The 17093-nt window shown below is 44.2% G+C and overlaps 1 protein-coding gene across 8 annotated transcripts in view; it reads left to right on the top strand.

Annotated features, from left to right (window-relative positions):
• Nucleotides 1-14635, top strand: part of ABLIM1 (actin binding LIM protein 1) — a 142206-nt gene extending 127571 nt beyond the window's left edge. For all 8 annotated transcript variants that reach the window (XM_065408563.1, XM_065408561.1, XM_065408558.1 and 5 more), the window contains 6 exons: nt 546-610; nt 912-972; nt 6479-6486; nt 8328-8402; nt 12791-12871; nt 14522-14635. In XM_065408563.1, the coding sequence (XP_065264635.1) occupies nt 546-610; nt 912-972; nt 6479-6486; nt 8328-8402; nt 12791-12871; nt 14522-14635 (404 nt within the window). The remainder of the gene's footprint in view (nt 1-545; nt 611-911; nt 973-6478; nt 6487-8327; nt 8403-12790; nt 12872-14521) is intronic.
• The last annotated feature ends 2458 nt before the right edge of the window (nt 14636-17093 follow it).

Raw genomic sequence — 17093 nt, 5'->3', positions numbered from 1 at the left:
CCCCCAACTGGTTGAGGTTCAACCATTACTACTCACTTGAATCCTGCTCCCAGTGAAGTCGTGGTTGGGTACATATTTGGCTCTTAGCCATGTTTTCAATGTTTGCTTTCCAAAGTCAGTGCTGTTTCTCAAACTTCATTGCACCGCGACCCCCTTCTGACAACAAAAATTACTACACAGCCCTGGGAAGGGGGTCCAAAACCCGAGCCCCACTGCCCCGGGCAGGTGGGCCAAAGCCAGAGCACTGCCGCCCTGGGGGTGGGGCCAAAGCTGAAGCTCGAGGGCTTCAGCCCCCAGTGGGAGGCTGTAACCTGAGCCCCACCGGCGAGGGCTGAAGCCCTGGGCGGTGGGGCTCGGACTTTGGCTTCAGCCCCAGACCCCAGCAAGTCTAACGCCAGCCCTGGTGACCCCATTAAAACAGGGTCACAACCCACCTTGGTGTCTCAATCCACAGTTTGAGAACTGCTTCCCCAAATGTTCTGACTTTGAGTTTCCAGTGGATTTTTGGTGTTTTATTAAAAGACTTTTCTCTCCTCCCCATTCAGCCTCACAAGCCTCGGCCTCCAAAACCTCCTCCCTCCCTGGCTATGGAAGAAATGGACTGCACAGGGTAAGATGGCAGCAGTGTGGAGAAGCAGAAGGTGGAGTTAATGTTCAGTCTGGGTATTTATTTCCCTGTGGATCCCATCAGGTCTCTAAATTGGATCAATCTTTCTTTTAAAACTAACATCAGTAGAACAAAAGCCACCTGCTACTAAGAGCCTTGCCCTTCCCCATTGACTAGATTCTGCTAGAAATGTGTACCATGCAGCAAGACCTGAGAGCTGAAGGCCTTTGTATGAGAAATATCTGCACACTCATGCATATGTGAACTGTGCATTTATATGACTGTATTTTCCTTCCTGTTACAGCCGGTGTCTACAGACTTTGGTCAGTACAATAGTTATGGGGATGTGAGCGGTGATGTTCGAGGTAAGGCTGAGTTGGTTTTTTTGTTTTCTTGTTTTGCTTTTGTCCCTGAGTGAACTGTGACACTCGCCTTGGTTTCTGCAGTTCCTTTTTAAGGCAGCAAATGTGGTTGATCTCCTGTCTGCATCTCAGTTTTTACCCCGTCCGGTAAACTCCAGAGTTAACTTAAAATGTGCAGACATTTGTCAACATTTTTTTTTCCAAACCACGTTATGGGGTAGATTCTCATTTACAGCAAGGATCTGTTCTAGCAGTGCAAAGGGGTCTCAGTGCAAATGAGAATCAAACAGTATATATTTATTCAGGGATGTGCACTGAGTTCTGTTTTGCTATATTATAGAGCTGCAAATGATACACCATGGGCAGCATGGTCTGGAATCATGAGCCACAAGGTTAGGAACCAGGGAGCGCTACATTCTAATCCCAGGTCTGCCGCTGGCTTGCTGTGTGACTTCGGGCCAGACATGTAACCTGCCTGTGCCCCAGTCTCCTCATCAGTAAAATGTATTGATGATTAGTATTTACAAAGTACTTTGAACACACAAAGCCCTAGACTCATGTTCCGTATTGTTGTGGTTTCTGTTGTGAGAAATGTACCAGGTAAAAATGACAGGATGCTGTTACAAAGGATCTGCTGCTCAGGGGTGTGGGCTCTGTTTCTTAGTTGACAAATGAGTCTGGGACTGCAGTGGCCAACATGTCCATGTCTCGGGTTCATTCTGAAAGCTCAGGCACATGAGTGTATTGGGTCTGGTTCCCATATCAGCTATGCTGGTGTAAATCAGGAGTAACCCCACTGGCTATGATGTGTATAAGTGCTGAGAGTGAGACTGGAATTGGGCCCCATCACTTGCCATTACTGCAGTTGGTCACAAGTTGCATAGATTATGGCACGCAGGTGCCAAAGCATGAATTGACGCAGGATATCACAGGGGAGCTAATCATCTCCAAAGCAGGAGAAACACTTTGTCCTTTTAAAACATTTTTTAACTTCACCTTTTGAGGGCCAGCCTAGTCGCTTTGGAGGTCGTGCTGCATAAACTGGCAGCCTCCAGGAGAACCACAGGGCAGTGGCAACATGACATGCCTCTTCTTGGAGTAGCCTTTTGGGGCCATGAAGAGAGTCCTGCGTTGGCCTCTCCAGCCAGGGAACGTTCCTGTAGTATGGGGAAGGAGAAGGCAAGGTGTCCTTCATTCAGCTTTTCAATTATTAATCAGGCCCTATCTGCACTTTAACTTGTAAATGAGCATGTAAAAAACGGTTAGTTTTAAACAAGGTTTGTGTTCCCATGAATCACATTTACTACACGGTTAGTAATGGTGACCGCTAACCATGTGTCACCCAAGACAGTGGGCTTGGCTGGCTCATCAGTGTCTCAGGAGATAATATTATTTTCTGCTCATACGGGTCCCACAACCATGCTGGTGTAACTGGACTGGCCAGACTTTCTTCCTCCCTACTCTTCGGTAGAACACTCCAGAATGCTTTGTCCCATGTGCTGCTGGTACTGCCCTGTGTATCTCCCCACCCAGTACTCAGAGGTGCTATGATATTTCCATAATGCAAACATGTGGGTGTTGATGCTCAGTCAAGATTGACACGTGGTTGCATTGGGCAAAAAGCTCATGAGTGTTCACAGCTCAACCTGTTTGTTGTAACAGGTCAGATGTGGGTGTCATGACCTGGCTACAAAAACATGGCTGAAGTTGTAATGTAATCTTAGGCTTAGAAAATGGATGGGACTGTGAACTCAGGCATCATTACATGATGCAGCTGGGTTTGCTGAGCTGCCTTCTGCTATTTATTGTGGTTTCTCCCATTTTCTAAAAGGTCTTAATGTTGGGAAATCCCAGGTCCTAGTGCCAGTGAGGTTAACTGCTTATCTGACAAATGAAGAACCTCTTGGGATAACCTTCAGTGCATTCAAGCAGAAATGATGGTCCCATGTGTGTGGACCAGGACTGTAGAGGTTCTAGAGGGAAGGATCCCAACCATTTGTGTTCACAAATGTAGCATTTAGGAGTCTCAATGAGCTATCCTAGACCTGCAAAGCATGCCAGGTATTTCATAGCACTTCATAGCCTTGTAGAATGTCAGGAGATGGATGAATCAGTCAGTTGATGGAAAAGCCTACAGGATGAAAATCAAACCAGCTTCTCTGGGCCTCATCTGTGTTAAACAGTGCAGAGTCTACACTTGTTTTCTTCTCTCTGACTTGTGTTGTAACTTGTTATACACATCAGAACAGGAACAACTGGTACTTTTTAATATCAGCAGTTCTATTGCATATGGAGACAGACAGTCCTCCTTAGTACTAAAAAGTCAAACAGCAAATTCTGCATGTGCTAAAGGGTTTAGGGATTGTTCAGATGCATGTTCTATGTATCAATAGGCATGTACTGCTCCAGACATGATTATACAGTATTTCTCAAGGTGGATCTAGCCAGGGATGGACAACTGCTCTGGTACATCTGAGTTAGTTTCCTGAAAGCTCTCCTATTCCCTATGACATTTTCTTCACTGCTCCTAGCATGTGGTTTATGTTGGATATTCAGCTCTCCTCTGCAAGTGAAGGGACACTGCCCAATGTCCGACATAACAGCGTGCAGCAGAGTAGCTAAGTACTGCATGTATATTTTGTACCCCATACACAGAGAATATGAACTTACTTTCTGTAAATGTCATGTTAGGGGATTGGGCCTCTGGCTAAGGTTAGTTAGGATTTCTGGGTTCTATTCCCAGCTCTGCCATCATCTGGTTGTGCAGCTTCGGACTTTCAACGGGAGGTCCTGTAGCCCTCTTTGACAATCTCACCTTCGATCCTCTCCCTACTGTAAAATCCATAGAGCCGGCTAAAACAATTTGTCAGGTTCTTTTTTTTTAAATACCTTTTCAAACAGTCTGAAAATTTCCACAAAAAATGTTTGTATCGTTGGAAAGTTGCGATTTTTGACTCGGTGAAAGTTTTCCAATTGAATCGAATGGATTTGGAATACGCTTTTTGTGAGGTTTCCCCCAGGCCCATCTACAGTAAGACTCTGTGGCTCAGGGATGGTTAGAAAAGCCCATGAGAGACAAACAAGTTCCTACTCTTTGCTCTGTGAGGCATAGCAGTACTGCAGTGCCGATAGGAGTGCCATGTTGGCTGATGTGGTGGGAGTTCAATGCACTTGCAGAAACTAATATTTTGATGGTGATTTATTTTAAATAATAATTTGCACTTTTGCACTTATGAACATTACTTGAATTGACCCACAAGAAATATATTTCTACTAGCTGTGCCCTACTGTTTATATTCTTTACCATAACGACTTAGGACTTGCACAGGAAGAGTGTACTGATTTAACTAAGGCTGTTGATTAATTGCAGTTAACTCACGCGATTAACTAAAAAAAAATTAATCGCGATTAATCACACTTTTAATGGCACTGTTAAACAATAGAATACCAATTGAAATTTATTAAATATTTTTGGATGTTTTTCTACGTTTTCAAATATATTGATTTCAGTTACAACACAGAATACGAAGTGTACAATGCTCACTTTATATTAGTTTTATTACAAATATTTGTGCTGTAAAAATGATAAACAAAGATAGTATTTTTCAATTCACCTCATACAAGTACTGAAGTGCAATCTCTTTATCGTGAAAGTGCAACTTACAAATGCAGATTTTTTTTGTTACATAACTGCACTCAAAAAAACAAAACAAACAATCTAAAACTTTAGAGCCTACAAGTCCACTCAGTCCTACTTCTTGTTCAGCCAATCACTAAGACAAACAAGTGTGTTTACATTTACGGGACATAATGCTTCCCACTTCTTATTTACAGTGTCACCTGAAAGTGAGAACAGGCGTTCACATGGCACTTTTGTAGCCAGCATTGCAAGGTATTTACGTACCAGATATGCTAAACATTCGTATGCCCCTTCATACTTCGGCTACCATTCCAGAGGACATGCTTCCATGCTGATGAAGCTCATTAAAAATAATGTGTTAATTAAATTTGTGACTGAACCCCTTGGGGGAGAATTGTATGTCCCCTGCCCTGTTTTACCTGCATTCTGCCATATATTTCATGTTATAGCAGTCTCGGATGATGACCCAGCACATGTTGTTCGTTTTAAGAACACTTTCACTGCAGATTTGACAAAACGCAAAGAAGGAACCAATGTGAGATTTCTAAAGATAGTTACAGCACTCAACCCAAGGTTTAAGAATCTGAAGTGCCTCCTAAAATCTGAGAGGGATGAGGTGTGGAGCATGCTTTCAGGAGTCTTAAAGGAGCAACACTCCGACACGAAAACTACAGAACTGAACCACCAAAAAAGAAAATCAACCTTCTGCTGGTGGCATCGGACTCAGATGATGAAAATGAATATGCATCAGTCTGCACTGCTTTGGATCATTGTCGAGCAAAACCTGTCATTGGCATGGACGCATGTCCTCTGGAAGGGTGGTTGAAGCATGAAGGGACATATAAATCTTTAGCGCATCTGGCATGTAAATATCTTGCGACGCCAGCTACAACAGTACCATGAGAATGACTGTTCTCACTTTCAGGTGACACTGTAAACAAAAAGTGGGCAGCATTATCTCCTGCAAATGTGATTGGCTGAACAAGAAGTAGGACTGAATGGACTTGTAGGCTCTAAAGTTTTACATTGTTTTATTTTTGAATGCAGTTATTTTTTGTACATAATTCTACATTTGTAAGTTCAACTTTCATGATAAAGAGATTCCACTACCCTACTTGTATTAGGTGAATTGAAAAATACTATTTCTGATATTATAATATAAAGTGAACACTGTACATTTTGTATTTTATGTGGTAATTGAAATAATGTATTTGAAAAGTAGAAAACATCCAAAAATATTTAAATAAATGGCATTCTGTTATTCTTTAACAGTGTGATTAATCACGATTAGTTTTTTTAATCGCATGATTAATTGCGATTAGTTTTTAATCGCTTGACAGCCCTAGATTTAACTAATGTATAGGATGTTGCACTGATTTAATTAAGCCAATTTCTAAACCAATGTCATTGAATTGGTACCGTTTTCTCATTTGGATAAGGCCTTAGATTCCTTCTCCCTTAAATTTTTCCCTTGACTTCAGTAGAAACTGGATCAGGCCTTTTTTGGATTCAAGTCAATCAAAAAATCTGACATATCCCCAACAACATCAGTACATCACATCAGTTACAACACTGAAGATTGACTGGGACAGAGAGACTGTTATCTCTTTCATGCTTAATTATAAAATAAGCTGAGATGAGTTACTGGAGCTAATGCACCGTTTTGTGAATTGATAGTAACTATCTTCCGATATCTCTGAGAAGCATCAATAGTATCAAAGTGGTGAACAGCAAGCTGATGTTTGCTGGAGGCTGCAAACTGATCTGATATTGCTTTCGCTGAACAATTAAAATATTCTGTTTGGTGTTTGTGACCAATCCGTGTTCTTCCGCATTCTAATGCTGACGAGATTTCCCTTTGCTTTTCAGATTTCCAGGTAGAGTACGGGTTTTCATCCATCAACTGACAGCAGAGATAAAAACATCCACTCTGTTATTCAAGTCTGAATTACTGCTACAGGGAAGGGTTTTTTTTAAGACCTTTGTTTCAGTTTATCTGCATGTTTAAGCATAATCAACGATGTAGACTTGTATCAACAAGGGTCAGGTACAGCTAAGATGCTTCCTGGTACAGCCCCAGAACTGTATGGGTGAGGACGCCCGCACAACAGTTTTGTGACCTGCTTTGTAAAGCTAATTGATGTTGAAATGAAAATTATCTGTAGTGGTTCCTTCTTGGCATCTGAGCATGGGTTCTCTCTCCCCATGTCTTGTCCCAACCAAGGGTGGTCTAGACACATTCCTCTTCCTTCTGGGGGCCCCCGTCTTCCATACTACGAGCCTCAAACTCTCCCTTTTTGTCTGTGGCTGTGAACATGGAATTCACCCTCCAGCTGAGATGGTTGGCCAGTGGCCTCCTATGATGCTGTCACCATAGATCTTCCAGCAGTAGATGCTCTTGCAAGTGCCAGCCCCTCCTCTCCAGATCCCCATGACAACTTTTTGCCATTGCATATCTTAATGAATGTTCACAATAATATGTATTTGTACAGCACCTAGCACAATGAAGCCCAAAAATGGTTGGCCTGTAGGCGCTATTGCAATATAAATGCTAAATAATAATTATAATTTAAATACTTGGGCAAATTGATTATGTACCGTATCAAAGACTGATCTGCAGTGAGAGGATAACAGATTACAATATATATTTATGTCGTGCCATGCATTATGCTTAAAGTGTGGTTATGCTATGAACAGTAACTATGTAAAAATGGCACCTTCTTAACCAAGAGCTGCCTCTTGTGTGCATTCCCAGTAAAATCTGCCTATTGTGACAAAAATAAGTTGATTCGACTTTTTCACCTGCTATCACCGTAGAGCCAATACACCTAGCAGAGTGTAAGCTGGATCTATTCATGCTGGTACATATTCAGCAGAATTGTTCATTAAATGCAGGATTTAACTCCCGCTTGAGGTCAAAGAATCTTTTTCCATTGACTTCAATGGGAGTTGCCCTAAGTTTCAGTCCGTTGTCCCTGTGCAAAAGGCATTAGGTTTTCCCAGGTGTCAATGAAGATAAAATGGAAAAGTAGGATGCACAGGTGTAACAGAGCCTTTGTAATAGGACCTGTAAAGCCTTTATTACTGATGATGTGTGAAATGGAAAGAACCCAGACTGACTGTCACATACAGGTAGAGTCTGCAGTTAGAAATGACACCATTTTACTTGTCAACTGAGCATATCGGATATAACTGAGTGCCGTTTGTTATGAGAAAAAAAGACTACTGCGGAATTTCATGGTGCCATTTTTGCAGTCACTTTTTCAGAGTAAAGCCACACTCTAACGCTATCCAGGTGATAAAGGGACAGTTGCAAGGAGCAGCGCGCCCAGTGGTTAATAATACACATTGTCGTGTGGGATCTGAGTTGAGATTCCAAGCTGCAGGCCCACAGAGGAAGCCATTGGGACAGGAAAGGTGTGGCCACTCTGTAGTAACCCCCTGGTGGATTGGGAGTGGTATGGATGGGTTCCACAGTTCCAGGCCTACTGAGCAGAGAGCAGATCAGAGCCTTTGAGGGAGATGGGATCCAGAGCTCACCCTAGAAAAGTAATAAGCAGGAGCTTTGACACTGTTCCATATGGTAAGATTAATTGTTAAAATCTGAGGAAAGTCTGAGCATAAATTCACCTCTGTTTTCACCATTACATGAGTACCTTTACCCTGTGTGTGTGTATGTGTAACCTGTGTGTCTGACGTATACCTGTATCCGATGCAGTCCCTCCCGGATGGTCATGTCCCCGGAATGAGAATGGACAGAGGAGTGTCTATGCCTAACATGTTGGAACCAAAGGCAAGTGCAGCTGTTATTCACTTTCCTTCGAGACAGTGAAGGTTTGACTATGTACTGCCGATGAGATACTATAGGAAATGTCTTGAGTCCCTGTTGTTTCTCTTTACCTCATCCCAATCATTGCTCCTTATGTGCCAAATCTCTCCCTCTGTGCTGGCCCCCACCTCGCATGGGTGCGCCTCCTGTCTGCTCCAGGGATGGGACAAGAGCAGCCACAGTGTGCAGCCCCTAGGAGGGATTTCAGGGGGCAACCCTGAGAGGCTGAAAGCGCCTGAGTGATGCCAAATGCAGCTAATTCCCCATCCAGCTGTGAAGCTGCCACATTCAAAGACCCAAAACAGCAGGAACCCACAGTGCTTAAACCTGGATAGACGCATAACTCAGGAACAGGCACGTTTAGCTGCAGTGAGGCCGGGTTAGTTACAGAGCGTTAGTGGAAAGGGAAGGGCTTAATTCTCACACTAGGGCCTCTTTATACCACTCCAGCTGTGGAAAGAGGCCTTAGTATAAATGAGCATCAGATCCTAAAAGTTAAATAAGGTTTGATACCCAAGTTGCTGGAGCAGGAAGAGAAGTCATTTATACACAGGCATTGTCCAACTTACCCACCTGTGTATGCTGACTATTAGTAAAACTAATGCAGTTATCAGCATAGCTGTTATGCCTCTCCTTACAGTACGTCTGAAGTCTGTGGGTTAGAGCAACACACCTTTCTAGGGGTGTACACCAACCCATAAGAAGAGATCATTCTCCTTATTAAGAGATAATGTGAAGCTGCCTGGTACAGGGAACAGATGCATTTTCCCCACCTTTGCTTTCGAGCAAAGCTCACAGTCTTTCTGAGATTCTCTCTTTCCGTTTAATTCCAGTCCTGTTTGAATGGTATAGTGAACCAAAAGGGAAGCCTGAAAACATTATTTTCAAGAGTAATTGAAACACAATGGGAAGGGACTGCAGCAGTGCATCTTTTCCTGTGTAATAGTACTGCACCTGCCTTGACGGGACTGTATGTAACAAATTGGCACAGCTACCTGTCCAACTGGCAGAAGCCCTGTACAATCTCAAGATGACTCCTATGTGACCAAGAGGAATGTTCCTCAGGTGTACCTCCGCTTCCCACACAAACATTTAGACTGACACGTGCTCACCAAAATCTGTCATTTCTCAGTATTAAAATGAAACACTCATGTGACCCAGGTGCATTAATCCCCATGTGTATAGATTACACTCAACTCTTATGGTCCTACAATATCTTGGATTTTTGTGTAAAACATAGTGAAGGAAGTAAATAGAGGCATTGTTCTTGGTCATTACTGTTAATAGTTACAGGGAGAAGATTGTTACCAGCTAATGTGAAATGTGGCTTATGAGAAATGAATTGGGCGGTGGGGGGGAGTCTTATTCCATTTCTGAGCCTGCAGATGGCAGCATCCAAAATTAGCTATCACCTAAATTGACACAAACTGAGACCCCAAGTTGATAGCCTCAGCAGAGAAGCCAAAGTCTTAAGCAGGCAAAGAGGCTGGAGCACCACTGTAATCCACCTAGCCATTGAGCTGCCACCTCTACCGAACTTTACGGGACGGTCCCAGTTTTGAAGAGCTCGAGACAGATGGTGGGAAGCTTGCGGTGCTGCTGCCCATACTGCACCTGTTCTAACAATGAATAACAGACTCACATCTCCAGGGCTGTCAGTCCAACTGCCTTCATCGGCCCTACATTAACTTTTGAAAAGAGGGATTCTTAGGGTGTTTGTTGAGAAAGGGATGTCATCGCCTGGGTATAAAATGTAATACTTTACAACTGTGGCTAAAGGCATTTTGGGACTGAAACAGAGTGTTAATAGTGAGAGGGATTCAATTAGAGCTGCGGTTTACGTTGTATACATTTCTCTATTGCTGGTTAACCTGCTGAAAAACTATGGTTTTGCCAAAATCATAAGGGTTGATGTTTCTGCCTTTAGGGTTAGCAGCAATTTTTGCAGACAACATTGCTTTTTCTGCTTTTGAGCCGGCACCAGACATATTATAGAAGGCCCTAGCCCTGGCTTCATAAGCCTTGACCTACATGAAATGTATATTTTAAAAATATATTTATATATCTACCTTGGGGAATTCACCACTCCCTAAATCCTGCTTTATTCTGGCTCCTTACTCCAATATAATGCCTGCTTTGATGCAGTATAACTCCTTACAGCCACCATTGCTGTTGATGAACCCAGGCAACATATTTTTAAATAACTGTTTTATTCTTGCTTTGGGTGGCAAATTCTGACATTTTCCTAAGGGTAAAATTTATGGGAATTTTGCTGGAGTAAAAGTTTAGTTTGCGTTGACATACAATAATGTAGGGCCAGATTCTCAGCTGGTGTAAATTGGTGTAGCCCAATTAACTTGCCAACAGCAACTTAAATGAGCTGAGGCTTGGCTCAAAATGTGTGTTTATTGCCCATGAAAAATGTGGGATGTGGAAATCGGTGAATTTCACGAAACTTCACCCAATAAAAACAAGGAACGGGTGCCTCAAAAGGAGGTTAGAGTTTGTGTATTCTGAAACCAAGAATTATGAACTATGCTATGTAGTGAATTTTTAAATCTAAAACGTGATGATGACCTCAAATCTTTGAAATAAGCTTTCCCTGTGTTCACTGTGGTTATTTTATGACAAGTTACACTTTTTCATATAAAATTGTATATTGTAGTTATTTTAAGTGTTGAACAGAAACAATGTAACTCTTAAAGTATAAAGTAGAACTAATTGTACAATTATGAGAATGTCAGACTCATAGACATACTGGTTGTAAGATATGGTTAAGTACACATTATTTAAGTTATTAACTACAATAAACTCAATGGTATGTTCATTTATGGCTGAATCTTATTTATTATGCTTCTGAAAAATGTGTTGGGATAGTTGGTGACAATGGAATGAACTTAGTGAAGCAGGACAACACAGAGTTTTGTTACCAGGGACAGTCTTAATGTCTAAGAACGTTACGTGTATTTATAACATTGGCTGGCTGCATAGCGGTTTCTGTGAGAGGACTTGGTGGTCTCTGTCCTTTCCCCAGTGGACAAATATCCATATCACTAAAACCACCACCACAGCTGGCAATAAAGGCCAATCCAATTTGCACTGAAGCCCATGGAAAAACTCACATTAACTTAAATAAGAGTTGGGTCAGGCCCTAATTGAGAAGCTTGTGGGCATGCTCAGCAGAGAGGCCAAAGGTGAAATGGACAATAGAAGGTGGACCATTAGATTTTCCATTACCTTTCGACATGGTCTTTCTAAGTTATAGCAAAGACACATAGGTGTCTTGGCAAAGGGACACCTGCACTGTTGCTGTCTATGCTGTAGATGTTTGATAACTAAACAGAGGGCTTCAGTTTCCAGGGCTGTGAATCCAGCACTTTATTTTAGGCACCAAATTTTATTAATTCCTTTCTGTGGCATATCATTTTGATTGGGTTAGATTGATTAGGGAATAGCTAACAGGAAAAGCTCCAAGGCTTTTCATTTTAAAACTGTGGCATTAAACCTGTCCAAACAAATTAAGAGCATGATTTTCCTTAGTTCCAAAAATTGATTAATGCAGAATATCTGAATATTCAATATTAACCAAACCAGAGAACCTCATAAAATATTGTAGAGAAGATTTAATGGATGTATGCCATGTTAAAGAAGGGGAAGGCATGTAAGATAAATTCCTACTACAAAATCTTTTCCTGCAATCCATCCATGATGTCAAGGTCAAAATGCACAGTGGGGACCTGTGATTTGTTTGTAAACAAATCAACAAACAACATGAAAATAATTAATCTGATAAATTTCACTCAACACAAGGCCCAATTTGATAACTAACAAAGTTGTTAAGAGATGCTACTTTTTCTGACTGTACTTTCAGGTGGTGGTGGTTGAAGCACAATAAACTTTAGTTCTTTTCCTTAGAACTGTGCAAATTATTGCAAGCATCAAACGTGTTCATGGATGCTACATATTTTACCTAAATAAACTCCACGTTAACTTACCAAGTGTCAAAAAATTGACTAGAGATGCATCTTTGTGGCTAAAAACAAATATATATATTGTACTTTTTTATATAAGTCTGTGGGAAGTGTGGATATACACATCTCTGAAAATGGTGCTGACGTGTATTGTACCTACAAAATGTGGTCGAGTTGGTTTTGTTAGCGAAGGAGTATTTGTTCAAGCCAGATTGGACTTCACTTTCAGGCAACTTAAAGAAGCTTTTTTATAGTTTTGTTATTTCTTTCTAAGAACAGTGGTGGTGTGGTTGGGTGAAGAATACATGTATGTTCTTTTGTTTTTGAATGTAAATACGTCTCTTCCTCCCCCCCACCCCAATCCCTCTTATACACGAACAGATTTTTCCATATGAAATGCTCATGGTGACCAACAGAGGGCGAAATAAAATATTACGGGAAGTAGACAGAACCCGGCTTGAGGTAAGGAAGCAAGTTCCTAAATGTACTTTCCTACTGAAGTTTATTTTCCTCCTTTGAACGATCAAATGTAGAAGTGTAGGCCCTTGGTTAGAACCAAGAAGCCCTCTCAGAAATGCCTTGCGTAGCAATGGAGATTTGTCAAGAGGAAGGATTCAGGAGGTGGTAGCAAAGGCGAAGAGTTAAATACTGTAGCAATTGCAAATCTGCATCGAGGCATGAGTATGAATGTCTCATTTAACCTCATCGACGGAGCTGCTCAAGCATCCAGTTGTATTTGCTCGTAAATTGATGAGAAGGCAGATATTGGTAAATCGTTATCCAATAATCATAGGAACATGAGATCAGGTCCAGTATCACATCTCTGACAGTGGCCAGTTCTAGATGCCATAGGTGCTGGAACTAGGGGTGCTGGGGGTGCTGCTGCACCCCCCTGGCTTGAAGTGGTTTCCACCATATACTGGGCTTACCGTTTGGTTCATTAGCTCTCAGCACCCCCACTATACAAATTGTTCCAGCCCCCCTGCCAGATGCTACGGAGGAGCCAGGGACTCCAGAGTGCCCTGTTATGGAATAATCTGCCCACAGCAGAAGTTTCTTCCCAGCTGCCATTCGTTAGTGTCTGGCTTATGTCTAGAAGCGTGAGGGGTTTATGTCTCTACTTCCACATAAAAAATTGTTCATGAATGTGGGTTAAGGAGACTTGGGCAGTTGTGTGATGTTCTGACTGCTTGTGGTTCTAAACCCGGTTTCTTTGAAGGGAGCCACCAATATCCAGACAGCATTGTGGTCATTTCTATATGTTTTTAAAGGAATGGATCTGTGAGCTATAGGTGTAATCCTGCCCTGTGTTTTGCTCGTGCACCAGGGAGAGCTTCATCCCCCCACCCAACATATTCTAAGCAGCAGCTGAGGAAGAAACCTGTGTAGAGTCTGAGACAGCACTATGAGGGGGTGTGGCCAGGGCAGGTGCTGGTGCACCACAGCCTTTAGGGAGCGTGGTTTGCTGGAGAGATGGCTTGGTCAAACCTTTCCTTCCCTAGCACGTGTGCTGCATGCTGCTGCACATGCTAGCTGGCCCAGTGTATTGCCAGGAAGGGCGTCCTTCTGAAAATTTCCCCTTTAATCGCTCTCTGTCTGTTTTCCCCCTCTTAAAATGGAAACAATAATACCTATGTCGCAAGTGAGCTGAGAAGTCTAATTAATGGGGACACAGGAAACCCAGTGGATAGAGCACTGGACTGGGATTCAGGAGACCTGAATTCAATTCCGGGCTCTGCCGCTGGCTGGCTGGGATGTTAGGCATGTCACGTTACTTCTCTGTGCCTCAGTTTCCCCAGCTGTGCAGTGGGGATGATACTTGTAAAGTGCTTGGGGGACCTACTGATGAAAATCACTATATGAGATGTGTAGGTATTATTATGAATTCATTTGTGGTGGCTAAGCCCTTTGAGAGCTTTGTTAGCATTATTTCAGTGTGTGTCCCTGGACCTTTAATCAAGCCCCTACGGCTAGCATTGGAGCTGCTTGCCAACTTACCCTCGCTCCCTGAGACTACTGCTGTGCTTTGGAATGAAATCTTTAATGCGCCCATTCTCCACTGGCATCTCCATGGTTGTGACTGACTGTCTGTGCTTTTCTCCCTTTCTCCAGCGTCACTTAGCACCGGACATTTTTCAAGAAATATTTGGCATGACAATACAAGAGTTTGACAAGTTACCTCTTTGGAGACGCAACGACATGAAGAAGAAAGCAAAACTCTTTTAATTCACTCTACATTTATAGCCCTTTAAACAAAACAAAACAAATTGCATAGGATATTGTATGATAAAGTCCATATTCTCTTTGGAGAGCAACTTACTCATCCACCAAAAAGGGAAAATCTGACAAAGGCACCTGTATTCATAGCAATTGGGCCAACATGAACATTTGCCAATGGGGTAAAAATTTCTATGTTCAGAAACTTGATGGCAATTTTCACATGTGTAAACTTTTTACATGTCATATACATGATAGGAAGCGGTTCTTTTCTTCTCCCTCAATAATATTCCCTTTAATTTTTGTCCAGAATATGACGGACTTTATTGCTAGAGCCAGGAAGTGCGCTTAGGATGCCTAGTAGAATGAAAGAATTGTAATCACTTCAAGAAATGAATATATATACATATATTCTGTAGTATACCCATATGGTAAAATTAATCCTTTTTGCACACCATTTCTTAACTGGCACTGTTTTAAAACAGCATATTCTTTCTGTTATGAAAGAATGAGGCAGGCAGTTTGCTCTGTTCTGCCGCATACCAACCAAATTATTGAAAAACAAATTCCCTGCTTGTACTTGTACTACATATATGCTAGGATATCAATAGTGAATTGCTGTGTATGTTTTCAGATCTTCCCTCCTCCATACTTTCTGCTTTAATTAACATGGCCTGGGCTTTACTAGTCCTTTAAGTAAAGGGAATGGTGTAGGAGTGGCAGTTTTCTTGTTGTTTAGTCTGGGGATTTAGGGAGGGTGGTGGGTGGAGGAAATGAAAGGGTTAAAAGGAAATTCTTCTCAAGTATGCTCTGGTGCACACCCACAGACTTTGGGCCAAATTCCCTGCTACTGCAAAATGGCTCAGCTGCACTGAGTTGCACCAGCAGAGAATTTTTTTCTGTGTGAGCAGACATGCCATTTAACCCCTCTTGGGAGGGGAAGGGAAGTTCTTCTTCGAGTGCTTGCTCATATCCATTCCAGTCAGGTGTGCGCGCGCCGCGTGCACGATCGTCGGAAAACTTTTACCCTAGCAACACCCGGTGGGTCGGCTGTGGAGCCCCCTGGAGTGGCGCCCTCATGGCGCCGGATATATACCGCAGCCGACCCAGCGCCCCCTCAGTTCCTTCTTACCGCCCCTGACGGTCGTTGGAACTACGGAGCACAGCTTAGCTGGTCTCCACACTCCCTAGCGTCTAGCTTATTTCTGTAGATAGTTTAGATAGTTGTATAGTAGTTAGAGTCTTTAGATAGTTGTTATTTAGCTGGTAGCTGTTATAAATTGTGAGCGGGGGTTAAGGGGGTTGTTCTCCCCCCTTTTTTTTTTCCCCCCGGAGCATACCGGGCTCATGCCCAAGGCTCCTGGCTTTAAGCCGTGCGCGTCCTGCGCGAAGCCGATGCCAACAAGTGACCCGCACGCCTCCTGCTTGAAGTGCCTCGGGGAAGCCCATCACGCAGATAAGTGCCCAATCTGCAAGGCCTTCAAGCCTCGAACGAGGAAGGAGCGGGACTTTCGGCTTCGGCAGCTCCTCATGGAGGCGGCGCTCAGCCCGGATCCTCCCTCGGCGCGCCCGACCCCGGCACCGAGCGCGTCGGTGCGCAGCGCCCCAGCGGCTCCGACCGGCGCCGCGGACAAGTCCTCCCGGCACCGGCAGACTTCGGCACCGCGCCCACCTCAGGGGACTCGGCGCCGATCCCTCTCTCCAGGCCATAAGAAGGCCCGCAAGGCTCAGGACACTGCTGCCCTGAAGACGCCGGCTCCCCCTGTGCCGGGGGTAGAGCCGCGTCCGCCTTTGGACCGCCAAAAGCAGGCGGCCACACCGTCGACTCCGGCACCGAGGCCGTTGAGTCCGGTACGGACTGCTTCCCCACCTAGGCTGGTGGTGGAACCTTGTCTCCCCTCGACTCCGGAGACGTTTAATACCGCGAGGGACCTGATCGCACTCACGGAGCCGGCACCGTCGCAGCTCCCGGCACCGGTGGCTCCGCGCATTGTGCAGTCGAGAGGCAAGCCTGCACTGGTGCGCCCACCGTCTCCAACCGTGGACTCTCGGCACCGCTCCAGGTCTCGGAGCAGGTCCCGACGCCGCTCGGAGTCCCGGCGCCGACTATCACCTCGGCGCCGGTCGTACTCGCGGTCGAGGTCCTCTTCGCGGCGCCGCTCCACATCTCGGCACCGTCGCGACCGCCGGCACCGATCGGACTCGAGGCGCACCTCCCGGTACCGGTATGAGCGCCGATCGAGGGACCGCTCCCGGCACCGGGTGTCGTCGCGATCGTCGTCCCGCTCCAGATCCGGATCGCGGCACCGGCGGGGCTACCGGCACCGATCCCGATCCAGGCACCATTCTCCGGCACGCTGGGACAGATCGTCCTACGACCGGCACCGACCGGCACCGCACCAGCCGGGGACGGATGCTTCGCGTTCGGCACCGCCATGGCCGTCAAGATCCGCGTCCCACTCCTCTG

The sequence above is a fragment of the Emys orbicularis genome, chromosome 7, assembly GCF_028017835.1.
Source record: "Emys orbicularis isolate rEmyOrb1 chromosome 7, rEmyOrb1.hap1, whole genome shotgun sequence".
NCBI classification, from domain to species: Eukaryota; Metazoa; Chordata; order Testudines; family Emydidae; genus Emys; species Emys orbicularis.
This window is presented reverse-complemented; position numbering and strand designations above follow the sequence as displayed.